General features: G+C 42.3%; 2 protein-coding genes across 3 annotated transcripts in view; both read right to left on the bottom strand.

Annotated features, from left to right (window-relative positions):
- The window catches only part of DERA (deoxyribose-phosphate aldolase), a 58,909-nt gene extending 41,165 nt beyond the window's left edge, over positions 1–17,744 (bottom strand). Inside the window, exons 1-4 of one of the 2 annotated variants that reach the window (XM_054812977.1) lie at positions 17,447–17,703; positions 7,745–7,842; positions 4,127–4,274; positions 736–831 (exon numbers count right to left, since the gene is read on the bottom strand). In XM_054812977.1, coding sequence (XP_054668952.1) covers positions 736–831; positions 4,127–4,274; positions 7,745–7,842; positions 17,447–17,477 — 373 coding nt within the window. In that variant the 5' untranslated portion in view covers positions 17,478–17,703. Of the gene's footprint in view, positions 1–735; positions 832–4,126; positions 4,275–7,744; positions 7,843–17,446 lie in introns of both variants that reach the window. The other variant, XM_054812978.1, reaches the window with a different exon arrangement.
- A 1,009-nt stretch (positions 17,745–18,753) lies between these two features.
- On the bottom strand, positions 18,754–27,197 carry STRAP (serine/threonine kinase receptor associated protein). The gene is made up of 10 exons (XM_054805453.1): positions 26,940–27,197; positions 25,639–25,774; positions 24,808–24,889; positions 24,481–24,553; positions 23,795–23,891; positions 22,237–22,374; positions 21,531–21,667; positions 20,639–20,788; positions 20,020–20,085; positions 18,754–19,684 (listed from the first exon to the last, which is right to left on the bottom strand). Exons 1-10 carry the CDS (start codon positions 27,049–27,051, stop codon positions 19,623–19,625), a joined length of 1,053 nt encoding a protein of 350 aa, XP_054661428.1. The 5' UTR covers positions 27,052–27,197; the 3' UTR covers positions 18,754–19,622.
- Positions 27,198–27,427: the final 230 nt, after the last annotated feature.

Below are 27,427 nucleotides of genomic sequence, written 5' to 3'. Positions count from 1 at the left end.
AAAACAATGAAACAACAAAAACCCACCAGAAAACATGGATCTTAGCATTAAACACCTGATCCAACTTCAAAGTTGGCCCCCGCTTTGAGCAGGAGGTTGGACCAGATGACATCCAGAGCTCCCTTCCATCCTAAATAATTCTTTGATTCTACTTCTTGCTCATTGTAGATTCAGGACTTGTCTCTCACGTGTGGTGACTGGAGAAGAGCTGGCACTTAGATTTGTAAGTACAAGTCCTGAACCTGCAGGCTGCTCAGCAGGCAATAACCCTTGCCTCTGCACACAGCTTCATTGAAATCAGCTTGTAGGATTACACTTAAAAGCCAAACAACTGATAGGGGGAAAAAAAACACCCTTGTATTAGAACTCCTAAAGCTCACACTGCAGTATTACTACTACTACTACTACTATGATCATCATCACCTACTTAGTGTCTACTGATACGTTGTCCAGCACACTATCTCAATTTCTTCTATTTGGCTGAGGAAAACACTGATATATCTTAAGAACCTCTTTGAAGAGCTTCCAGTAAAACAGATTTGGCACTCCTGGTAAGCTTGAAGTTGAAAGAAAGCAAAAGATTATACCAGAAGCAAATCCTCTCCTCCATTCCCTTCCTTCCACCTGCTACCTTTTCACCTTACTCTGAAACAAAAGCAAGTCCAAACTTCTGGATTTTCCTGCATATTTTATAGCATCAAAATATTTAATTGGATATTTTTGAATAAAGCTTACCTGAAGCTACTGGTATGTTACAACCAGCAGCCTTTAGGGCATTAACAGCATCGGTGACTCTTGCTGGATATACACAAACCGCTCCAACAGTAATACCTGCAAAAGCCACAGTTCATTTCTTCATATAGAGATTTCCACCTTCTTGAGTGCAATCCATATTACGAGCACGTGTACATTGTTCTCACCTCCCACTTCTGCATTCTCTCAAGGATCTTAAGCACCTGCACTAGGGATGTCTGTTATATTGCTCAAACGGTTCAGGTAATTCTCCATATTGTCACCTCCCTCATGTTCCTTCACTGGACCCTGGGAGCAAGTTTGCACTAGCAGGAGTTAAAACGCCAAGATTTTTATCAACAGATTCACTGTTCAATGCCAACACGTACAGTTAAGACATGCTTAGTCAGCAAATTATTGCAAGAGAAACCACACTGTCAAGCCCTGTCCTCACTTGTTGAACCAGACTGAGCCCAGCAGCAACTGAGTAGTCTTTATGTTAATGCAGTCCTACTGCATTTTTCATTAAAATGCTATTCTCTCAAGTCTCAGATAACTGACCTCATATTTAATACTTCAATGTCTGAAGAGTCCATAAATTCAAGTTTTAAAAAAAGACTAATCTTTGATATTTTATGTATATGGCTTAAAATCAGAGGCCTGATTCCCCTTTGGTTCTACATCATATGACTTCAATCAGTGGACCAATGCCTGTGTAAAACTGAAATATTTCAATAGTAAAAGCATGCCCCAAATGTCACTGGGATTTTCTTTTTGTTAGATCATCATAAGACCAATATGACAGGACAAAATTCAAATGTTATTCACTGACACATCAGTGATTACATCTGGAAAAATTCAGAAACGCCGCTCAGATATAAAGAGGTTTTATTGATAGTTATATTGACAGTCTGAATTTGCTCTGAAGTTTTATTGTGTTCAGTCTTGGGTGTAACATTGGGACTTCAGATGCAGCCTGCTTGAGTAATGTCAGTGAAAGTTTTAAGGGCTGTCTTCCACCTCTTCAAGTGCGTTGACTTAGCTGAGAACTCTGTGTGTGCATGCACGTGTGCGTGTATACATGATATACACACAACCACGTACACTCACTACAGGACTGAGTCCTTAAAGTAGACTGGGCCGCAAAGATGTTTCCTATTTATCTTAACTACTGAAACAAGCAGGCAACAGATAATGTTTTCTGAAGGAAAAATAACATGCTTAGGCCTGTGGAATGCATCTTTTCTGACAGGCAAAGTGGCAGGCTTGGTAGTTACGTACAGAAACAGCAGCTAAGCATGAAACCCAAAGGAGTCACATGAACACTCCCCACTTCTCCAGTTTACTAAGGACAGATTAACAGAACGTTCACTTAGTTTCACCTTAGTGTACTGTTATTAAAAGACATACACTGAGGTTACACACTTGTGGCTTCCACATCAAATTTCGTAGAATCATAGAATGGATTGGGTTGGAAGGTACCTTAAAGATCATCTAGTTCCAACCCCCCTGCCATGGGCAGGGACACCCTCCACTAGACCAGGTTGTCCAAAGCCTCATCCAACCTGGCCTTAAACACTTCCAGGGAGGGGGCAGCCACAACCTCTCTGGGCAACCTGTTCCAGTGCCTCACCACCCTCACAGTGAAGACTTTTTTCCTAATATCTCATCAAAATCTACCTTCCTTCAGCTTAAAGCCGTTACCTCTTGTCCTATCACTATATGCCCTTGTAAACAGTCCCTCTCCAGCTTTCTTGTAGGCCATGTGTAGGTATTGGAAGGCTGCTATAAGGTCTCCCTAGAGCCTTCTCTTCTCCAGGCTGAACAATCACAGAACAGTAGGGGTTGGAAGGGACCTCTGGAGATCATCTAGTCCAAACCCCCTGCTAGAGCAGGATCACTTAGAGCAGGTTGCACAGGATCGCGTCCGGGCAGGTTTTGAATATCTCCAGAGAAGGAGACTTCACAACCTCTCTGGGCAGCCTGTTCCAGTGCTCAGTCACCCTCAGGGTAAAGAAGTTTTTCCTCATGTTCAGATGGAACTTCCTGTGTTCCAGTTTTTGCCCATTGCCCCTTATCCTGTCGCTGGGCACCACAAAGAAGAGTCTGGCCCCATCCTCTTGACATCCATCCTTTAGATATTTATAAGATCAATAAGATATATTGATCAGATCCCCTCTCAGTCTTCTCCAGGCTAAACAGCCCCAGCTCTCTCAGCCTTTCCTCATACGAGAGATGCTCCCGTCCCCTAATCATCCTTGTAGCCCTCCTCTCTCTACTATCTCCAGTAAAAAGATCTTTCTTGAACTGGGGAGCCCGGAACTGGACACAGCACTCCAGATGTGGCCTCACCAGGGCAGAGTAGAGGGGGTGGATAACCTCCCTTGACCTGCTGGCCACGCTCTTCTTAATGCACCCCAGAATACCATTGGCCGCCTTGGCCACAAGCGCACACTGCTGGCTCATGGTTAACTTGTCCACCAGGACTCCGAGGTCCTTCTCCACAGAGCTGCTTCCCAGCAGGTCAACCCCTAACCTGTACTGGTGCTTAGAGTTATTCCTCCCAAGATGCAGGACCCTATGCTTACCTTTGTTGAACTTCATTAGGTTCTTCTCCACTCAACTCTCTAGCCTGTCCAGGTCTCACTGAATGGCAGCACAGCCTTCTCGTGTATCAGTCACTCCTCCCAGTTTTGTATCAAACAACCCCAACTCTCTCAGCCTGTCTTCATAGGAGAGGTGCTCCAGACCTCTGATCATCTTCATGGCCCTCCTCTGGACCAGCTCCAACAGGCCCATGTCTCTCTTGTACTGGGGATCCCAGAGCTGAACACAGTACTCCAGGTGGGGTCTCACCAGAGTGGAGTAGCAGGGGGGGAATCACCTCCCTCGACCTGCTGGTCACACTTCTTTTGATGCAGCCTAGGATACGGTTGGCTTTCTGGGCTGCAAGCGCACATTGCTGGGTTATGTTGAGCTTCTTGTCCACCAGCACCCTCAAGTCCTTCTCCTCAGGGCTGCTCTCAATCCATTCTCTGCCCAGTCTGTATTTGTGCTGGGATTTGCTCATCAGGTATCATAACTTACACTGTTGCCCTGAGTCCATGCTTCACTTTGGTTGCCAAACTGAGAATAGCTTTTTTTCTCCTTGTATTCACATATTAACTCAAAGGAATAGATATTTTGCAGTTAGAACTTAAGACGGTTGCTTTGAATAAGACCGTATAGGACATAGTTTGTTCTCTCAGGACTATTAGTTCTGCAGTGCTGCCTGCCATAACTGCTTCCATTATAGGAAGAAGTGGCTATTTTTACACCTTTCTGAAAACTGAAAAAATAATGAGGAAATGCAGACATTTTCTCTACAAAATACACACAACAAAAACTATCATACCTTTATCGTGCATGTCCAAGGCTTTCAGCAGATCCTCTCTGATGGGATGCTTTGCTTTAAAACACAGTCTGTGAACATTTGAAGGAGTATCATCACCTGAAAGAGTGGTAAGGTCTATGCAGGTGACAGCTTTCAGCAGCCAAGCAGCCTACAAAAGGAGTAAAGCAAGGAATATAGTATTTCAGTTTACACTTCCAAAGCCAAACCAACTTAGAAGATGCAGGAATCAGAAGCCTGGCTCTTACTCTAAGAATGAGGAAATGTATGGGATATAACATGGAGGATATGCAAAGAATGGTTTATGACAGACAGGGTTGGCAGATATTTGTTCATGTCTTGAGCAGTAGCTAATGGCACAGAAAGGATTTGGAATCAAAAGTCCACTCTCTCAGAACCAAAGGATCAAATTACATTTTTTGGTGCAAAATCTAACTCCCAAATGGGACTGTAAGAATCAGACAAACATTTTTACTTGGACAAAAAGCATCTTGTTTCAAATTTAATTCTGTAAGACAAAGATAAAAACATCACCTATGTGAGGAACCTCACTGTTATAATATGCTCCATTCAATATAGTATGTCTGTATCTTTAAGGCTTGTATGCACGAGAAACACGCTGCAAGAGGAGCACAAGTTTGCAATTGCCAGTAACCAGATGAGTCTACACATCAGCAATTTGCACATTTGCACGTCTGCATGTTTCTCTTGCTGTGAGAGTGAAACATGAAATCAGTGGGGGGTAAGAACCCAGACTTCTTAAAACTTGGGATCTAGACTCCATATGATTCCACTTTCTTTTGTGTGAATCAGGAATAAAAAACATCTGTAATTATCTGGTGCAAAAAAACAAAAGCAAGAGCAAAGTGAGAAGGCTAAAGCACTCTTTAGATGAAAATGCTACGGAATTTTAAAAGACTTATTAATTGGCAAATGGAACAGAAGCACAACTAAAATTTTTTTTGAGCTTTTTTGCTGAACAAAAATCGAGCTTAAGACATTATTTTGAAATATTTGTTGAAGGTCTTCCAGCAAATTCTCATTTACAGTGATGGCTTCACTAAAAGCTGACATCTCTTAGAGGGCACTTGGGGAGAGTTTACAATGGCAAAATCCATTTGAGTCCATAAAGTCCCTCTCTGACTGCTCTGCTCTGTGACACGATTTGTCAGTATAGGCAGCAAAACTTGTTGTTTCTGCATGGAGGTATTACTCTGCAAATCTTAAGTGGCTGCCCAGCCTACAAACCTTTCACACTTGGCTCATGGGTGTCTCCTTTCTGAACTTGCAGTAAATGTTATACTGAATGCTGCTTTGGGGTGACTGAATGGAGTAATGAATCATTACTGGCCCCTGTTAGTCTAAACTTGACTGCTTGTTTCTAATTGATTTCTACTTTCACCCTATAATACTTCAAAAGGGTTTTTCACTTTAAATGGTTTTAAGTTTCTTTTACTTGGATTTTTTTATCCTTCATTCGAGGGAATTTTTGTCTCATCTCTTATATCATGAATCATAAAGTCATCAAGACAGAGGTAGTCAGGGAGTTCCAAGAACTGGTATGAACTTCATTTTTTTAAAAGGGTTTTTCAAACCTTAAAAACCTTAAAAGTTTGAATCTGTGGTGCTACTTACATTCAAGCACGTAAAGGTTCAAAATCATCTCTGTGAAATAAACAGCACGTGACTATCCTGCAATGACAGTGTTTAAATACAGGAGAGATGCTTCTGGCATTCTTCAGAGTAAAACCTCACTCGAGTAACTCAGTACCAGTGTTACCACACAGGAGAGTGGAGAAGTGTTAGTAATAATTAAACATTTGTCCTACAGCCATGTTGAGGGAGTGACACTAAATCCCTTTCTTCCCAATGATTCTCTGTAATCAAAGCCTGTGGCTCTCTTTGTTCTTTATATAGTAACTTTGGTCAAATCAGAAGACTTACTCTTTACGTTACTGCACCTGCAGTATCTGAAGATAGCCAACGTCATGGAATACCCTCTGGCTTTTCTCACTAATGCTATTTTCCAACCCAGAGCCACTGGACTGCTAAACTTGGTATGACGTGACTTTTTATGCATAAGAAATTCTTGAGAAATGCTGAGATGGTGTCTAACTTTCCTCAGTTTATGTCCATTTTTTATTTAATCACAGCATTCTAAGCAAAAAACCTTCAGGTTTATGTAACAAGCAGGAAGTTTTTTTCTATCACCTTCCAGCAGGATCTTACAGCTACATCAAATTATCCGTGAAGTGTCATCCGCAAGATCTGTGCTCATTGTGAATGCAGCTTCGGCCACCCCAGAACGGCTGCCCAACCTGCTAAGCTCAGAATGCCAACTATTGTGAACAGCTTTTTTAAGGATTAAGTATAATTAAATGGTTCTTGCTTTGTTCTAGTATGTTGCACTGTTAAGATTGATCCTTCATTGTCTCCTTCCTCCTGCTTCCAGGTTTTTAGTTACTGTTGCAAGTAAACAACTTGTTTAGCGTGCAGAGGGGAGGAATCACATGCATTTGCTTGCAAAACAGCTGTTTGGTGAACGAAGAAATAATTTGTCCTTTGGACACCGCTTACAACCCCATGGCTGACAGCTCACTGGGAGCTCCAGGTCTGCTGCATGGCATTTCTCAGACCTTGCCCTTGGCTAAATGCTGCCAGAGCACTTGCGGCATCCTGCAGCCAGCTCTGCTTGCCGTTCCCCTCTCAGCTCTTCCCGTCCTGCCTCTGAGGCGGCAGAAGCCAGCCCGTGGCCGTACCTCACCTGCTCTGCTTTGCAGAACGCACTAGCTTACGTTGCTGATCTGATGGCTTCGCATTACAGTTCTCACGTACAAACTGGAGAAACCAAAACACATACCAGGCCAGTATCTGACAGTTCGGCCAAGAGGGCTGTAACAGCAGAGGCTGAGGGTAACTGCTACGGCACTCTAACCACGTGTGTGCAATTAATACAAGTCAGCCTTGAAGAAAAGTTCATCTGCACCACAGGCTTTGGCGATGGCTTACGTGAATCTATTTTATACTAAGATGGACAATAACTGATCATTTACTTTATCTCAGGAGTTGAGAAGTCAGTCTCCTGAACATTAGTGAGCTTGCTCATTTGTTTTTGCTTTTTCCTTTCTCCCCCCAGGTGCCATAGCGAGTCAGGATTTTTGAGTTTTAGGCAAGAACTAGTTAAGCAAAGAAATCACACATGTTGGGGATGCTTAAGTAAAGAAAAATCATCCAGGTAGGTCAAACTTGACAGGGACCATGATCATATCTTACAGCTTTAAAATTAAAAAATAAGAAGGCAGCATGCAGAGAGGTCTGTCTGGGAAACAGAATAAATGTGGTGGGTTAGTAATATACAATTTAATCCACTCATGAATAAAGATGACTTAAATTCATTTGCGGTTTTGCCACTCATGAGTTATAAGGTTTTTAACTTGTTTGGATTAATGCATCACCTTATTCCATCCCATCATCATCAAATACAAATTATTAAAATAAGACATGGACAAGCACACCTTTTAAGTTTACATGTATCTTGAAAAAAATTCAATATTGCAGCCTGGAGAGGGAGAGTGACTGCTTGAAAAATACGGGAACAGAATGCATAAAAAGAGCACTTACTTGCCAATTACCTTTCACAGTTCTCCATTTTTTAATTTGTTCTGCATGCCTCACAACTGCAGGTCGATTCACATGCACTTTTGAGATCCAGCCAAGTTCTGGGGTGGAAAAAGAAAAAAAATTCTCATCTATTTCTGTGTTCTTTTAATATACGGTTTGGGACTTCAGAAGAAAGTTGTAGCTTGGTTTGGAACCTCTGAAGAGCATGTTGTGATTTCATGTCCTTTTAAGGGCTTGCATACTTATCACCAGTCCAAAATATCATAGTAGCGTTAACTTCTGTTAGGGTATGATCTGTGAACTGGATGTTTCACGCAGTATGTTTCATTTGCCATTACAACTGAATTAACTTACTGCTGATGAGACACACTAGGTTGCCAGTCCTAGACTATGAAGTTTATTATACAGGTAGCATATAAAAATACCCCCACAAAACAGCTTTCTGCCATTGCTTGCTGATTTACTTCTTGATTCCAGAACACGGCAACATTTATTCAGCCCTTTGCTTCTCTGCTGGCACCCAGGATACAACAGCAATTTTTGTGCGCGTGAACCCTTTTTTACAGGAACTGTACCCCACACGGTCACCAAAACCTCTGGACAGACCCTTGCATAACAAAGCATTTGGGGTTTTATTGTCTAGAGCTAATTTTACTGAATTTGCTGCTAGGGCCTGACTAACTGCAAGTTTCCAAAAGCACTGATTTCCTGGGCAACATACTTGCCTGAAAGCTGCTGAGGTACACGCCTGCCTGCCTGGGAAGTGCTCACCTCGCCAAGCATCCAAGAGGACTCATGGCAACATCTTCAACATGTGAATTCCTTCAGATGCCAACTGCAGATAGCCTAGCTCACAATCTCAATGAGTTTCAGTATCCATAAACAATCGTCAGAGTCAAAGAGAAGCAGATACTCAATAATTACTAAGATAATGAAACTGTCTAAAAATAGAAGCACCAAAAATTGGACACCACTTAATGAAGGGTAACTGACAGAGAAAGGAGAATTGAGAGTTCACGCCCTTGGATCTTGAAATTTCTGCTTAGTATGATAAACCAAAAGTGTAATTTTGAATGTTAACGAACACAAACTACTCACAGAAGTACACAGGAAAAAGAAAGCAGAACATCTTTAAAATCTCTCCTATCTCAAAACATAAATAATTCTTCTAAATACTAATCATATAAGCAATCCATGAAAATACTCTGAAGACAACATTGACAATCACTAACCACCAGTCATCAGCAAATCACCATCATCAATCAAATATCATCATCAGTTAAGGTCAGTATATGGATATGTGCTTAAATACTAAGAGATAATAATTCTGGGTGACTTTATTAAGAGCATCTCATCTCTATGAGTCCTCTTTACTACTGTATTAAACTTGCATTTCCCTTGAGTACATTGATTTAAAAAGGTTTAAAACTTTAAAAAAAAGCTAATAGCCAAAATCACTAATTTTGTACAGAAATATCATCTTCAATTTTTTTTCTTCCTCCTTTATAGTTTTAATGGCCAGGAAAAGTGCAGAACTAATATACTAGTTAAAGGATGTATAGATAGAAGCTTGTTTTCCTAATTAGACTTAAAAAAAGCTCTGGAGAAACCAATTTAGGGGAAAGATGACTCAGTGGAAATGCAGAACAAAGGCATGAAACACAGCTAAATGAAATCTTGTTCTGAGCATAGCTAGCTACCTTGTTACCACTCTCTATTACCACATACAAGTAATTAAATGAGCAGTACAGGCAAGGTCAAAATGTTGGCCAAAAGCAGAAAAAGTTAAACCAAAGAAGAAATTTCAAAGGAATCCTAAGGCATTCAATGATTTCTTTAAGACTTTAGCATCTCACTGTATGGTGAAAAAGAAAAGGAGGAGCTTGCGAAGTTGCAAACCAGTCGAACAACAAACCCTCGTTACTCCTCTCCACTTTCAAAGCCGCAGGCTTATCCATTCTGCCCCAAAAGCAAGAAACTCAGCTGACATGCAGAAAGTAGGTGAGAAAAGCTATTGCTACTAAACCTATTGCTAGAACTTTCCTTCTTTTTGAATATCAATAAACGCAAACCATATAAACACAGACAGTTCAAACAGAAGCTAGTGAAACCTCTACATCCTCTGCAGTTGCTTTACGGTCAAGGCTCCTACGTGATCACTTCCCATGGGGTCATTAAAGGCAATATTTGACAAAGTCCATGGAGGAGGAAAATACAAATGAATAAATAAATGAAGGAGACACAAACTCTGTGGTGGGATTCTGCTACTATATGCAAAGTGCTCAGGAAGAATCATTTAGTCATAACCCAATTTATCAATATAACTTTTGAACCCTACTGGGTGCCTGGTGACCTTTCAGCCCCTTTGGAAAATGTGATAAAATCAAAGCAACCAGTTTAGATGAGGAACTCAGCTTCTTGCTCTCAAATATGGATCCTTTCAGTTACTCTACTCTAACCTATTCTTTCTACATAATGAAAAACAACCAAGAAATCCAACTAAATAATTAATTTATAAAACAACTACTGCCTTCTACAGAAGAGTTAGGAAGACTATGAAAACAGCATCCAGTTTGTTAGATATGGAAAAATATCATATTCTTGGTTCTTCGGGCATAAACCTGAATTTAAAGTGAAAGAACCAAAATTTCCCCCCATGAGTAGGTTAACCCTTCATTACCTATTATTTGAAGCAGATTCAGTCTCAGTAATCTTGTGCTGGAATTTGGCATAAACATGCTGCTGTTGTATCTGGCCCGACCTGACTTTTGAGCATAGCTTCTCAGAGGGTCTGAGTAATCTCTGCAGGAAACGCAACACTGCACATTAGATTAGTTTATGGGAAATAGTCGAGGGTAATATCCTTTTGCAGGGGATGGGGAAGTAATGTTTAAGAAGTTCATGATCAATGGGAGAAAAGAGGGGGAAGAATAGTGGGAATGAAAAAAAAAGCTACTACTTTTGCTAACTCATCTTTGCCCAAAGTCACCTGTGAAATTTACCATATACCAGCTGACCAGCAATAGCTGATTGCATGCTCTTAGGTCTTTACAAATATGATTAAATTAATTGGCTTAAGCCCATTTCACTGCGTAACACATTTTACCTTCTGTTTGCAGTAACTCAAGACTAGTCATGAAGGTAGCTGACACATGGCAACTCAGTAAGGTGTACTATCTAATTTTTGTGCCTGAGATGCAAGTTTCCTTGAAAGACCATAGAATTTGGATCTCCAAGTATTTTTTTCAAATGTAGGATATCAAACCACTGTGCACAGCACAGGCAGAAAACTTAATAAAAAATGTTAAAATAATTACACAAAAAAAAAATCAAAACTCCATCCTGTCTATACAACTTAATGTGAGACATTATGCAGCTTACTAAAGGAAATAAAATGGTGTAATAAAAAAAACACACGGTGAGGAAGGACAAAGGTTCTGGTGATACGTACGCAGCAGCAGATGGAGACTTCTATCTAACACAGACCTTTTATTCAAGCCCACTTCTCCATTAATTAAAGCAGTGGGCAAGTGAAAACAAATATGTCTCAGTGTAACTGTCTCTAAATAGACTTTCAAAGTTTGCCATGTGAGGTCTCACCAAATCTTTAAATGTAAGTCTCTCTCTATTCAGAAAAATCACTCACAATTCCAGCTTTTTTTTTTTTCTCATTAAAAATCAGAATAAAACCATTATTTGAAATAGAACTGACTGCCTTTGGTTTCTTTCCCTCCTCCACTCCCTCAAGCTTCATTATTTAGTATCTGGCTAAGGAAAACTATATTTAATTAGGCTCATTAACCTTGCAGTGTGAACACGTCTTTTTTTTTTTTTTTTTTTTTAAATAAGTCATCTGCTAGTCATCTGCACAGTCATGTGGCTTCAGGGATAAAAGTAATTAAAGCAGTTACACTATAGCTAATTAGCCAATATTCTGTAATCACTCTTCAAGTTTACTTTTTCCTCTGAAGACATTTGAAAAAATCATATTCATAATCTTAACAGGAAATTCATCTCCTCTCTTTGAAGAACATGAATCCAAAAATACTAAGCATTTCCTCAGAAAACAATAAATAAAACCACTTCATTACGATAATTACATAAATATGTCAGATATCTAACACATTCCTCATAAAACAGACTAAGCTTTTCAGAAGCTTTAAAAAAAAAAAAGTGTAGATGGCATCCCTTCAGATGGTGAAACAGAAAGCTCAAGGATGCCTGAGGCTGTAATTTCACAAGCATTTTAAGGCAGCACTGTCCCCAAAAGAAGCTGCCCCCCCACCCCCGAAACTGGGTATTTCCTCCTCTGTGTCAGAAACAGCATGTGTGCTCCTGCTCTTACCATGAACACATGATAAAATAGGTAAGGGAAGTGACGGAAGCGGTTATTTCTGGAGGTGGGGGTGAAACCGTGCCCCGAACCTTGAGTGGAGAAATGAGGCATTCAGTTGGGCACAGGCTGACCCCAGCTGGCCATGCACAGCCCAGCAAAGCCACTGAGGAGAGAGAAAGGTCTTGTTACAGTTACCATACCACTCAAGCTGTTTAGAGGTTTAGGGGTTATTCAGTTTCTGAGAGACAGAAGCTGTAGTTATTTTCCCATAGTGACTCTTGCTACAGACCTATTTTATTTTCAGATGGGCCCTCCTTGTATGAGAGAAGTTCGGTCTCCAAGATATCAGCATTCAGATACTCAAAGCAGGACACCAAGGCATGAGCCCTGAACTAGAAATCAGCTCTATTATCTTGTGACATTAGTGAAATCACACAATGTTGACCATGGATCGCATAAAATAGATCATGGTATTCTCCAAAGAACTTTGAAAACCGCTGACAAGCCTTTCCTCAGAAAGTGAGCTGCAGAACAACGGGAGCTTGGTTTCCTGCAGGTCCAAGTCTTCTGCTGTTCTGTCTCTTCTTCCCTGGCTCCAGACCTCTCCTCACCCCAATAATTCTCCTGTCCTATTATGATTCTTACAACCATAGAGTAAAAGTAATGAAAAGTCATGTAATTGCTGAGCTGTGCCTGCCTTACCCTCAACAGAGGGACTAATTTGGTCGCTCCACTCAGTGACTTATTTATTTCTGAGACATCCATCTGTCCTTCAAATTTGATTAAAATTATCCAGCAGATTCAAACGGTGTTAGAAAGGAACACTGAAGAAACAGAGCCAGAGTAGTACAGGCTAAAAACAGCTATTAATATATTAGAACAGAATTATACTGTCTTGAAAAGGGATGCAATACTTCATTATCTAAATGCCACTTTCCAACAGGCTAGCTCTCACATGTAAATGGCTCAGAAATACCAACTATAATTAAAAATATCAATTGAAACATAATGAATATATTTCTGGCCCTTCAACTAGAGGGGCTGAGCAACAGATTATTATTTTTTTTTTAGAATCCAAGAACATACTTTGCAAAACAACTGTAACTAATTATTCATTACTCAGAACACATACATATATATATATACACACACACACATACATACACATAGAGAGAGGTAAAACAACATATAATCATAAAATAATTTGGGTTGAAAAATCTCTGAAGGTCATTTGTCCAAACCCCTGCTCAAAGCAGGGTCAGCTCTGAGCTCAGACCAGGCTGCTCAGGGCTTTATTCAGTTGGGTTTTGAGAGTCCCCAAGGACGGAGACTGCACAGCCTCTCTGGGCAACCTGCCCCACCGCCTGACTGTCCTGCGGGGAGATGTTTCTCCTATATCCAGTCTGAACTTCTCCATCTCAGACAAGCCAGTTGTGTCGCTTCACCCCATCGTGCAATGCTATGAAGAGCCTGGCTCTGCTGTCTCCGTACACTCCCCACAGGGCTGAGCAGGCTGCCCGTAGGGCCCCTGAAGCCATTTCCTCCTCTCCAGGCCAAACCAGCCCAGCTCCCTCAGCCTCTCCTCACAGGGCAGGTGCTCCAGCCCCCGACTGCCTTGGTGGCCCTCTGCTGAACTTGTGACCGTTTATCAATCTCCTCCTTCCATCCGGGGGCAACAAACCCGAACACGGCCTTCCAGAGACGGTCTGACGAGTGCTGAGCAGAGGGATGGTCCCTCTCTTCCCGCAAGCTACTGGCCGTGTCCCCGTCGGTACGGCCCACAGGCCACTGGCCGCCTCTGCTGCCAGAGCCCCGCTGGCTCGTGCCCAGCTCGCTGCCCACCAGCCCCTCTGGGCAGAGCTGCTCCCCAGGCAGGCAGGGCCCAGCCGCGGTGGCTGCCGGGGCTCGGCCTCCCCGGGGCAGGGCTCTGCCTTCGGCCCTGCTGAATGTCACTGGGCTCCCGGTGGCCCCTTCCTCTGGCCTCGCTGGGTCCCTTTGATCTGGCTAATTTAGTGTCCTCTGCAAACTTTATAGCAAGCAGTCTATCGCCTCCTCCAGGTTATTGAAAACAAAAAATGTTAAACAGGATGGGTCCCAAGCTAGACCCCTGCATTACTCTACCTGGTACCAGCCTCAAAGTGAAGTATTATTGGCTATGTTACCTGCTGGTAACAGTAACATCCTATTTGCCAAGTAGGCATCCTACTACCCAAGGTTACTGAATGTCTGCCCTTCTCCGTAACTTCTGAAGTTGTTGCATCAAAATTCCATCTGCAGGGAGCAGAAAGCCCATGTGGCAGATGCCTGCATCCCCACAGTTAAACCAAAGGAGTCTGCTACTAGCTTACACGAGAAAACAGATGCTCAGCGATGTGTTTCACCATTTTGCTCTGAAGTGGCATCTAATGCTTTTCTGGAAAGTGACAAAACATGAAGCACCTGTTCCCTTACACTCCAGCATCCCTGGGAGCAGAGCAGGAGAGGCAGACTCCTTTCAGCCCCTGCAGGCATGGTGGTGAACCCAAGTACCCAAGAATGACTCCGCAAACAGTCCCTGGGGAATAACAAACTTGTGAAATTCCTTATACACCTTCTTTACCTGTCTCTCTGATGGCAAATGTATCAGTGTATTAGACTAGTGACCCTCTGACTAGTTCACGCAAATCAGCGTCCTTTAATCTGTGTTACATGTACCTGTTCTTTATTCCAAGTAAACACCTTGTTCTACTAAGGAACAGTGATAAGAAAGAAAGAAAGGAAGGATGAATTAAGGGCTTTTACAAAAATGTATTTATTTTGCCAAAAGAAATCACATGGGAAAGCATTATATGCCATGATTTGAGAAGAGTTTGGCTTGTCATTGATAAACAAATAGATGTGCTCTAATGGCAGCATCAGAAATTTACTGCTTAAATAATGACATTAGGTAGCAAGCACAGAAATAGCAGACAGAGAGAAAAGGACTAAAACAATACATTCTTAAGTAAAAGATATTTTACCACTAGGTGTCCCCATTAGAAAGCCGTAATGCTCTGGGAGATACAGGACAAATCATTTGAATTACTGTTAAAGCTGCTGGCACAGGCTGGCAAAACCTTCAAAAGCCAAAGCGCCTAAGTCACAGAAGCAGTGTGCATTGTTAGCGGCCATGAAACATAAAGGCAAGGGTTTAACACGTCCTTTCTGAGTACTGCTACCAGCTAAGATATTGCACTTTAAGATACAGCAACTCACTTAAATACACCACTCGACGTGTTTCAGATGTGTATTTAGTGGGTGAGCAAATGGCAGGGAGATTCAGTTCTCCCTTTAAAGCAGCCAGCATAAGGCAGCTATTAAAACAGCCACAGCGGGTATGCTGCCGCGGCCACCCCATTCCCCTGCTACGCCTGCCCTGCACATCTAACCCAGCCCATCTGCACTCCAACCAATCTGAAGAAAGATCCCTGGGAAAGGATGGCAACAAGTACCTGAGGGCAGTGGCCTTTCCAGGTAAACCAGTTGCAGCTGGAAGAGGCCACACGGTGCAGCCCTGAAGACACCCATCCCTCTGCATTGTCCATTAATAATCTTGAGTGTTAGCTGACTCTGCCTCTTGGGCAGGGGAGGGCTACTTACAGGAGAAGGAAGAGTTATATAAAATATTTGGAACATTCTCAAAGATTATTTTAGTGGGTGCAAAAAACCAACAACTATGTCGTGCTGATCAGCGGCACATTTAACGCTTTTCCCTTGACTACAGTTGTACAGCAGATCTGGCCAAATGTTAGTGAGGTCACCCATCCCTTCCAATAATTTCCCACTCAGCGTCATGGCCTTCCTTACATGTCTGTCAGAGGATGACTGTTTGGTAAGAACTGACTTCACACTCAAGTTTCTGGACCCCACACACATACTGACAATTAACTGTAAGATTAAATTTACAGTAAGAAAAAGCACAACACACACCTAGTTTAAAGTAACTGGAGTGCATTTGCAAACTTCCATGATAGCTTTTCCCCTAACAGACACTGAAGTTTTGCCACTACATTATTAATATGTTTGTTTCAGCAAAAAGATGCTGTTCAGATGGCTACAGCTGAAACTCACCTGTCCCTGCAAGCAGCCCACATATAAGCACATCAAAGTGCAACTTGACAGCTCACTTTTAGGAGTTACAACGTTTTGGAGAATGAAAACAGAGTCAACTCTCAGTTGTCCACAGGCTAATCATTTAAATTGCATATTAGCTCTGTAAAAATGCCTGCGCCTGTGCTAGAGACAGGAGCATAGCCACGTGACATCGTGCGGCGTGGCCTCCTGAACTCTGCTCATGATAACTTTGAGATCTCCCTGTTCCACACCAGCTGTCCTTTGCCTTCCCATCTTCCACGATGCCACCCCTGTACCTCCTCAACTTAATTTACATCTACTCATATTGACCAAATTATCATAACCTAAAGGCAGACTGTAGGAAGGCTGATGACCTTAATTCGTTCCACCACTGCAGTTGAGGTTTGCTGGGCAGAGAAGTCAGAAAGCTGTAACCACTTCTCCTTCCCCATCCCCAGCAATCATCAAAAGAGGAGCTCCAGCCACAAAATGGCAGAGAAACACTTTCTTGGCTGCTCTCTGCCTTACCTGAAGGCACAGCCACTTTTCCAGCCTAGAGACCACTTGCAAACACCTGGATAATCCTTATCAGTCTTTTGGAGAGCAAGCAACAAGGAGAACAATAAGGACAGATAAAGTCACAAGTTTGCAAATCAGAATCCAACTATTAAAAAGCGGTTTGAACCTCTCTGGGAGACAGGAGGGGGAAGGTTTATTCAGTTGGAACCAGAAAGGTGCACAAGAAGGAACCAGGCTCAGCTTCGTGACAAGACTAGGTCCTACAACCTGGTGCCCTGCTTGGAGCTTCTCGAGACAAGGCCGTACGCGATGGGCAAACCTCAGCTTCAGTTTAACCTGGAGTACCAAAGGGAAAACAAGCCTCCCACAGGCCTCCAGGTTACATGCCACGAGTGGATGTTAGAGCATCTACAAGGATCGTAAGTCCGTCTCTATGTCGGCTTCAGAAAAACGAGGTTTTGCAGCAGCCTGGCTCGTACACACGCATCGGCGGGGGTCAGCCGGGCGCAGAGCCGCGGGCGGGAGGCCGGACCTGGCGCCTCACCCGTCCTCACCGGCACTTTTCCTCCCGTTCCCAGGGCGGGCGGCCCTGCCCGAGCAGCGCTGCCCGGTTTGCCGCCTCGGGAAGCCCTCACGCCACGGCTCCGCAGCTAACAGCTCTCGCCGGAGGAGCCGGGCCCGGGCCCGGGCCCGCCTCCGCTGCCCCGCCGCGCGGGTGGGCGCCCCGGCCCTCCCCTTGGGCCGCCGCCCCTTACCCAGCTCGGTGCCCGGGTTCCGGCCCGCCATGGCCCGCGCTGCCGGCAGCTCTCCGCCCCCGCTGGCCGACCCGGGCGGGGCGGGCAGACTTCGGCCTCGTCGGTCCCGCCCCGAGCGGGCAGGAAGCGGCGGCGGGCGGGCTCGGCGCTCTGCTCCAGCCGCCCGAGCACGGCCTTCCCCCGCCGCCACCACGTTAGTACCGAGCCCGCCGCACCGGAGCTGTCGGTAACGAGGCAGCCAAGGCGTACCCCCACCGCTCAGCCTCCACCTGGTAGGAGACCACTGCCCTTCTGGGACGGGAATTACTAAGACGGGCTCTTCCTTTAATGCTAAATAACACCGAACACGCGGTCTTGATGATAACAAGTCCAGGCAGCTTCCGATTTCTTCGAGTTGCAACTTTAGTCCTACTTGCTTAGCACTAGCAAAGAATCCACAAACTCACAGCAAAGGGGCACAGCTCTGAAATCTGAAGAAACTATTCCAGACGTCACTGAAACACTACACTGCCTACTTGAAATATGGCACAAAGACCACAGCCTGGAAGGAGTTTCACCATGGGGAGAGGTGTGCGAGTTTCTCATTTTAAACACGTCCTCAGCTCACAAAATGAACAGTTTCTAGGCTGAAGTACTAGATTTGGTGCCCTCATAAGCCTTAAGGGAATTAATGATAAGGCTGAAACAACTGCAAATCAGAGCATTGCAAGTTGCTTTCAAATAGGTAACTGCAAAACTAATTTCGGGATAGTCTGAAATAACGTATCTTTACTGCTAGTATTGCACTAAGAAACCACGGTTCATGGTATCATTCTTTGTTTTCCTTCTTACTCCACCCCTCACTCAACAGTTGAGGCTGGAAGGGACCTCTTGTCTACCACCCAAGTCCAACCCTCTCCTCAAGCAGGCTCAGCTACAGCAGGGTCCCTTGGGACACCGTCCACTTGGGTTCGAGCATCTTCACGAATGGAGACTTCACAGCCTTCCCAGGAAACCTGTTCCAGTGTTTGACTGCCCTTCACAATGGAAAAGTGTTTTCTTATGTTTGGACAGAATTGCCCATGTTTTAATGTATACCCATTTTCAAACGTTTAGCTTCAGTTTTTTAAGATGATAGCATTATTGTACTTCTGCGGGGGGGGGGGGGGGGCAGAACAGACAGACAAAAAACATTAAGGACAACAATGAATATGAAAAAGATAAAGAGGTATATGAATAAATATACCTCTGTATGACTTTTCTTTGCTCCATATAGAACACATTATGTAAACCTTTCAGCATAACATTAAAGGAAATGACAAGTTGAAGAACGGCAATATTTTCTTTAATGAAGAAAATACGATTTGTAACCTTGAAAGAGTAACTTTTTTATCCAGTCTGGAGGACTAAACCCAAGCTTTACACAGATTCGTAGCCAACCTCCAAGATTTTCATGTACAACCAAATACTTCAGGCAGCATGTTTAATTTAGGAGTTTTCACTGCTTTTGATTTTAGGGACTCGTTTACATTCAAACTTTAAAGAATAAAAAGACACAAAGCTTACAGATCAAAGAACTTGCCACCCTCTGTACCAACACTAAAACATTCTTACTGCTTTCCCTCTGTATAGTACAAAACCAAGATGCTAGAAAGGATTACATAATTAACTTGGTTCCTTTTCCATTCTACAAACCTCAACAGTAAGATACAAGTTTTGAGAGGCATTTTATTTAGACAACTGAAAACAGTTAAACATTCAGAAGCAGAGTACAATGAAACAAAACCCAAACCAAATACTTTCAGTACATAATCCCTTCTTTTCAACTAAAGCCAAATTTTCCAACTGTCAAAAAAAAAATGGGTAAAAGTCATTGTATCTCTTCTCCATAATAAAGAAAACACACTACAATGAGTCTAATTGAAATTGGAGAGACTGGATCTTGGCTTGCACACTTCTTTGAAAAGACAGTAAGCAGTTATGCTAAAAAGATAGCAAAACTCTACTACTTGTCTTTTTTTTTTTTTTTTGGATACTCAGTTCTCTTACAGACAACACCTAGCCAGTTCCACCGCATTCTCATCAATTACTGCCCATCTTTGCCTTATGTAGAGAGCGCACTCTGGAAGGCTGCTGTTTATCACTGTTCACTTGATTTAGTCTTGTACGTCCATATGCTGTGTAACAGTTGCAATAATCAGGCCTTAACTTCAGGAGTTGAGCTGTACACTGAATCCGAGTTTTCAGAGGCAAGCTCTTCTGCAATTAAATAAAAGGGGTATTATTTAACTTCACCTTAGATATATAAACCAAATAAATGTTGCAGGGATTACTTAAAGATCAGTTCAGTTTGTTTTCCCATTTAACCTGATCCAGTTATTCTAAGCCATCTGTTCAGTCTGCACAGCCCTGGTCACTAGTCTGACACTTATCACAATCCTTTTCAGAAAAATGCACTCAAAGATCTTTTGAGAAGAGTGAAAAATGCCAGAAGGTACTTGAGGAAAACTAACTGTTCCATACTAAAGAATGCTACCATCTTGACTGATCTTTTAACACTTAGCTGAGTTGAAGGTGGCAGTTCAGTGCATTACCTATTTCCTCCTCTGCAGTTCCTGGAAGGGTGGTCCTTGCTTTGGCTGCTTCTGCATTCTCCTCTTCTGTAGAGAGGAAGGAGAAAAAACAGTCAAAACCTTTAGTTCCCCCCACCCACCTTAATAAAAAAAAAAAATAATTTTCCACTTAATGTTGAGGAGAAAGAGTTGGGTAAGCAATTCCATGCCTGGAGACTCACTTGCAGTCTTCTAGACATTGCTTCCAACCCATCTCCCGCCAATTTACAGAACCAAAGTACAATATAAAATAAGCCTATTATTCACACATCTTTATAGAGATTCTCATATTCTTATTAAGATTTATAAAAATGGCATTTCTTATTTCTTGCTCTATAACATAAAAATACACCAGACTATTTGCTTAACTATCCACAAAGCGTCTATATTTAATAAACTTACAGGTTTGAAGTTAACTGCTTACATGACAGCTACAAAAGTAAATCCTTAAATCTAACAGTCTTGAGTGGATATAGAGACCCTCAGAAGACAGTAGTTACTGTAGAAAACGCAGATGTTTACCATTTATGATAGATACCGCTTAAAGAGTGCACATGGAGCAGGCAAGTTTCACCAAGAACAAGCACAAGCACACACTTACCAGGAACTACACACTTCCAAAGACCATAGGTTTTCCCTACTGTTGTCTGCCACAGCCTTAGCGTACCATCCTCGGAGCCACTTGCATATAACTCTCCATCAGGGCTAAATCTCACGCAGTGAATTGGACCAAAGTGTCCCTTGTAAGATTCTATAAGAGAACATATCAAGACCGTTCATTTCAAATTTCAGTCAACAACTGAAATTAATTACTAAAAACTGATCAGAAGATGACAAATACTGATGGAGGGCACTTTCCTAGTATTTAACTTCCAATGCAAAACAAAGCTTCTATTAAATGGTATCTCAGCAATCTCAAATTTAGATAACATATTAATGTTTTATTAACTGAAGAAAACAGGCGCTTATTTATTCAAGGCAAAACTACAAAGCAAGCCAGTAGCATGGAGTACACATGCTCTGTTCCTTCAACCACTCAGTCCACATATATACAATTTTAAATGAGGACAGGATCAACGGACAAACTTCAAAATACATTTTTTTAAAATATATTGGGCCAACGTTAACAAGAATACAAATATATCACATTTTTCATAAAAACAAGTAGCTGCAACTTGTTAGACATATCTAATGAATGCTATAGTATGACACTGAAGTTAACACGCAGCTTGCTATTGCAGAAATACAGAATGACTTTTTTTAAATAGGCACAGAGAGCTCTTTAATGGAGGCTTTAATTAGTTCTAAAAGAATTATGTTAGGTATAACGAGACAGGAAAAAATGCTTAACTGATAATATACCTTTTCATCCTCTTGCACAGCATGCTATGCTAAGACCTTATATGAATACATGAGTTTCATTTATTAGTCATTACTTCATTAATCTAATACCCATTTCAGAACTCATTTCTGATTATAGAAGACAAACATACCTAATTCTTCTCCTGTATTATAGTCATATTTATAGAGTTTAAAATCTTCACCACCCGCAACCAAACATTCTTTTGCAGGGTGAAGTGATGCAGAATTGATTGTAGCAGGTGCTTCAAAAGACTTAATCTGCTCTAGACTGAGGGAGAAAAGTTTGTTAACAAAGTTCATTAAAAAAAGATCCTGAGAGCAAAGAAACTGTGATTCTACTAAGCACAACTGCTTTTAAGAAAAATAGAATACACCCACACACAGTTTTCTGAAACAAGTTTTAATACTTGAAAATCACACTCGTCAAGTTAGAAATGAGTTCAGAATAAGCAAAACAAAAGCTCACACATTCAGAGCTACTTCCAGGAATATGTTTAAGTGTGTAACTTGCTTTCTTAAGACATCACAGAGATGTATAAATAATTAGTTCTCTGGAAAGCACTGAACTGAACCCTGGCTGAAACTTATTTCACCACAATTACAATCAGTGTGAAATACAAAAATGGTACTGAACTTTTACAGTCTAGCATCTTATAGACAGTCAGGGTTCATTATTTTAGAAGAGGGTAGTTGTTTCACACTCTGACAAGATGGCAAGCAAAGATGTCCACTAATGCCAGTTCTGACAACTTGGTGATTTTGGTCTTTTACAGTCAGTTTTTACCTACAACCAAGCCCATTACTCAACCTGTGAAAATTCTGTGGTTTTGGACTTACGTTTCTGCACTATGAAAAGCAATAGTCTTCCCATAGGTTATCACAAGTATCTGTCCTTCTGGAACATACTCCATGCTGCTCACTGACATTGCAACATTTAGTGCCTTCACTTCAGTCATGGTACTCCTGTCCCAGAGGCTTAAGAGGAAACAAAAAGGAAAAAAAGACTCTCAGATTACTTCAGCAAATCAAACAATTTTCACTTCCCATCCATGGCAAGATTTGGATCAAAAAAGCAACCTAACAAACAATGTGATTTGATTCCACAGGTGCTTCGGATTTTCAGTGGCATCCTTACCTTCATTCTCACCAAGGCAAAGTTTTAAGACATGCTTACTTTAAAATACTGCTACTTTTGAAGCTTAATGCAACATCATTAAATGGCATACATACCGTTTAACTACTCAAGGATTCTCAGAGATTAAAAATCTTGTTGCAAGTCTCCTGAGCAATAGAGCTTTCTAGAAGCAAGGCTTGAAGATTCCATTCTGTCTTTTTACCTCACAAGGCAAAGAGTTACTAAATGCCACTTTATACAAAGAACAGATTCATTTAATATAGTTTTTTACCTAGGGGTGCAAGAGCTATCTAAGCAGAAAAGAAATGAACTTGTCATAGCAGAACAATTAAGAATCTTTGTTCATTAGCTGACTGCTAATTCAGAGAAAAATAAACAAATCTGGGCTCTTGCCTATCTTGAACACTAAGAAACTGAAAAGAAGTGGAGCCGAAAAGAAGCCTACAGGGAAATTGCACTAGTGACTTCACCCTCCCATCCTTCCTTCCACAAAGCAGAAAAGACCATTCTATTTCTATCTCCTGTGTGCCATAAATGTAAGAACAATGAGACAGCTAGGCAGGAGATGACACTGGTCATACCAGCCAGAAAGCTGAGGAACCAGTTAGGCACATCTCCCATCTTTTCTGGGCGGCATAGTTTGAGGAAGGGTCTTTGCCAATTCATCTCCCCAGCAGCCAGGTTTGTCCAGGTTTCAGCACATCTCCTACCAAATGGGCATAAAGTAAACACTTAACCATGACTCGACGAGCCATCTTATAAAAACACTAAAGCCTACTCAACTTGTCAGCATGGCAGAGAAAGAGGGTTACGTCTATCAACAGAGCACTGTTTCCGTATACTCTTCCCAGCCTTTTATCCCAGTGCCTTGCTAGTCCGTGCCTTGCGCATCTTTCAAGGCTGGATTGCAGAAGACAAGGCAGAAATACCTCAGAACAATGTGTATGCACAAGACGTCATCTATAAATTAATCTTATCTAGGATTATGAAAGGTATAAATTCATTCTATTACGCAGTTCTCAAAGACCACCTCTTCTTATCAGGAAGGACACGTTTATGGGGTAAATTAGAATTATTACCAAAGTTATGACTCTAATAGCAGAAGAGAATTGTATTAGGCATGCAGCTGTAATAATCTAGGATCAAATAACCTGTGTTACTTATAACCTTCACAAAAAGACCCGTAACTGTCTTCTCACATAGATTATGACAATAAATAAAAGTGAGCTTCTTAGAAAACAGAAAGTTACTTTTTCTTACCGGACAGTTTTATCATCAGCTGAAAGAATTTGTTTGTCATCACTGCTCCATAAAGCCTTTTTAATGCCAGAAGTATGTCCACTGACAACATCAGGTTCTTAAAATAAAGCCAAATATTTTAATACATGTAAGAAAATGAAATAATGTCATGTAGCAGTTTGGGGGCTTTCTTACACTATATGGATTTCCATTTACTAGAAACTGTAAAATTACTTTGAGCACTTAGGACTTTATTTGTAGATCTTATTCCAGGAACATGATAAATGTAAACTGGGTATCTGACTGCCTAAATTTGAAAGGCTTCGCTAGTTTAACATCAAGGTTCTCTAGCTTCGTATCAATCATCAGTAGTTCAGTATCAACAAGAATTTAAACACACTTAAACATGTGGAGTCTTTTTTCTTTCAGATGAATAAATTTTAATTAATTAGACCTACTTCTAATGAGTCTGCATTGAACTGAAACATGCTATCCTTGAAGACCATTATACATAAACTCTAATTGACTTGTAAAAGCGTAAACTTAAAACATTCAGATTATCTTACTATAACAAAAGGTTATAGACACTACATTTGTAAAACAACTCTCAACTTTGTCTTTTGTGATTCATAACAGAAAGTAGCTTTTAATTTCAGAACTTTTATTTAACTCCAAAAACCAAGAATCAGTTCTAAAAGCAGACTCACCTGCTTCTGGCTTGCTCAAATCGTAGATACGCAACAGTTTATCTTGTCCACCTGTTAACAGATAATTGCTATCCTGAAACAGAAGTTATAAAGGGTCAACTCTACTTTGAACCAAAATACCAGCCTTCAACCGTGAGTCTTAAAATAACAGTTCTTTCTCTCAGACAGCCTCTAACACACTTACTCCATTTAAGCTACAATCTTAAAGTGGTATACTAGATTATTTGCCTGTTAAGATCCACTCATAAAGAGTAGGAAAGTAACTAACAGCAAAACATACTCAAGAGCTTACTTCCCTGGTGAATAAGGTATAAAGGTTTTTCATACCTGTGTAAAATCCACACTTTTGACAATGTGTTTGTGAGCCAATGTGATTAGTTCATCGCCTGACACAGCATCCCACACTTTGCTAAACGGCAAGAGAAAACATTTATATTTTAGTAGGATCAGGATAAATCAATGTGGACAGTCAGATTAATGTATAAGCAATCTTTCCCGACACCATCATAACATTTTATCAGAAATGCTACATTCTTACAAGTTGTAACCCAGTTAGTCAATGAGAATACTTTATATGTTTTTACTAGAGCTTTTTTTGTACTATCCCACCATTTTCCTTCATTCTCCTCTTCAGGATAACGCAGACTAATTAGTATTTCAGTTTTAGACAATGGCAGTTCTTCTCTGGAACTTTATTAATAGAGATTACCCTCTACTAACAGGATTCAACTTGCCAAATATTAATAAATGCTGCAAACAGCACAAACACACACCATCAAAGAAATAATTCATTAGAATTTTCACAAGAGTTTTCTTGTAATAAGATGAGGCTAGCTGGTAGAAGCAAAATAAAAATCACTCTTTCACCTCTGCTATAGCTACAGCATCAGAGATTAGAGCCGCATAGAAATGTTAATTACCATACTGGTTTGCTAGAATAAGTATATTTACCAAGAAGCAATCATAGTTGTTCATCATGATGGAATTAACTGCTGCTTTCAAGAACCTAGAAGTCTAGGGTTTAATTTGGCTAGCTATGAATAAGCTAACAACTACTAAAGAAAAACAAATGAATTGGTTATTTACTACAGCTATGTCACCAAAGAGCACTATAGACTAAAATCAAAATACAGACTTCAAAGACAGTTAATCACTTACGCTGTAAAATCTGCTGCTGCTGTAGCTGCTTTAGTGGCATCTGTGTTCAAAGTGGCACCCCAAACAGCACCTTTATGACCTAGAAACGTGCCAATCCAGTCTCCTGTGTCACCCTGACGCAGCATAGGCTTACCATCTTCACAAAAACAAAACCAATATTCAGGTAACATGATAAAAAAAGGAAGCTGTTTTAAAAAAAATACTCCCTTGCACCAGCACTTGGAAATACCACACACTTTATGAACCTATTCTTCATAAAAGAGTTTAGCTGAAGAGCTTAGATATGCAGCTATACTTGCTGCATACATCTAAAACTGTATACAGATTAAAATACTACTCCAAATGAGATAAAAGTTTTCTTTAGGTTTGCGTTAAGGCATATGGGAGATAGAAAGGAGCACTTTGTTTAGGTTTAATTTTTACTCATGTTTTCTTCAGGCAGGATAGGTTTGGTTTTTTACTTTGGAACAGTATTTTCAGACTAACAGTACTGAGAAGTAAGTCTTGTGTTTGTAATCAGATATATTTAAAACACATACAGAGCTGTTGTAAAAATCAAACAGAAAGCCGTTCCTGTGATTATTTTTTTCTGGGAGGCTATCAAAGAGTTGTTCACACATGAAGATGTAAAGCTGAACTGGAAGCACGCCAAGACAGAAAACAGTATCCTTTTAAACTTACAAATACATATGTAAGATTAACATATACACGTACGAAGGGGAAACGCTATTCACACAATGAGAAGAGAGTTCTCATGGGAAAGGAGGCGGACGTCATCATTCTATGCCCAGCAAGGCAGCTGCCCGGGGTAAACGGGACCTCACTTTGAAATCTACAGCCCATGTGCACAGACAGCAGAAATGGGCACTTTTAGAATTAAACCTTTCCGAGGCTCCGCCTCCGCCCCTCCCCCAGCTTGGATCCAAACTGGGCGAATGCGGGCTGATACCCCCCCAGGGCTAACCCGCTCATTAAGCGCCACGAAAACCAGCTGTGCGCTCCCTTTTTCATTCGGCAACACCGTAAGCCGCTATTACCCAACAAGTACCAGCACTTCGCTGGGCGAACAGGCCTCCCCGGCACAACTGCCCCGGCCGCTCGCCCCTCTCCCGCCGCCTCCTCCCGCCCGCCCCAGCAACACCCCCCTCAGAAAGGCGATGCGCGGCCTACGAGCAGCGGGGCGGGGGCGCGGCCCACCCCCCGCTCCCCACATACCCCCGGGGGCGAAGACACCCCCGCCGGGCAGACCAAACCAGGGGGGCCGACGCCGCGGGCGCCGCCGTCTCCCCGTCCCCGCTCACCCTTGCAGGCGCTGATGAGGAAGTAGCCGTAGGGGGTGACGCCGCTGAAAGCCAGGTCCACCACGGGCCGCGTGTGCCCGGAGCACGTCAGCGGAGTCTGCCTCATGGCCATGGCGGCGGCGGCCCCGGAGGCGGAGGGGGAAAGGGAGCGCGGGGCAGCGGCGGGGCGCGCGGGCACGGAGCCTGGGAAGGGACACGAGTCCCCTCCGGCCGGGCAGGAAACGGCGATTGCGGCGGCGGGGCAGGAAATGACGGCACGGAAACGCTTCGGACCGGAAGCACGTCACCGACGGGTGCGCAGGCGCACAGCGTGCCCCTGACGGGAGGCGGGGTGGCGCTCGTCCATAGCAGAGCGTGTGCACGGCTTCTGAGAGGGCCGCCGGTCTGCCCTGCGCCCGCAGCGCTCCCGCACGCTGGCGATGCTGAACTCTTCGTAACGGCCTCTGCCGCCGGATAACCGCGCTCTCTTCCCTCGTCCCGGCCCCTGA

This window comes from Grus americana, chromosome 1 (genome assembly GCF_028858705.1).
Source record: "Grus americana isolate bGruAme1 chromosome 1, bGruAme1.mat, whole genome shotgun sequence".
NCBI classification, from domain to species: Eukaryota; Metazoa; Chordata; class Aves; order Gruiformes; family Gruidae; genus Grus; species Grus americana.
Note: the sequence above shows the minus strand (reverse complement) of the source record. Positions and strands in the feature narration are given on the sequence as shown.

Excerpts from the sequence above, each read along its gene's own strand:
- STRAP (XM_054805453.1), bottom strand. The coding sequence starts at position 27,051 with ATGGCCATGAGGCAGACTCCGCTGACGTGCTCCGGGCACACGCGGCCC. Across the intron at positions 23,892-24,480 it reads TTTGAGCAAGCCAGAAGCAG|AACCTGATGTTGTCAGTGGA; the intron begins GTGAGTCTGCTT and ends CTTTATTTTAAG. Across the intron at positions 20,789-21,530 it reads TAATACAGGAGAAGAATTAG|AATCTTACAAGGGACACTTT; the intron begins GTATGTTTGTCT and ends GTTCTCTTATAG.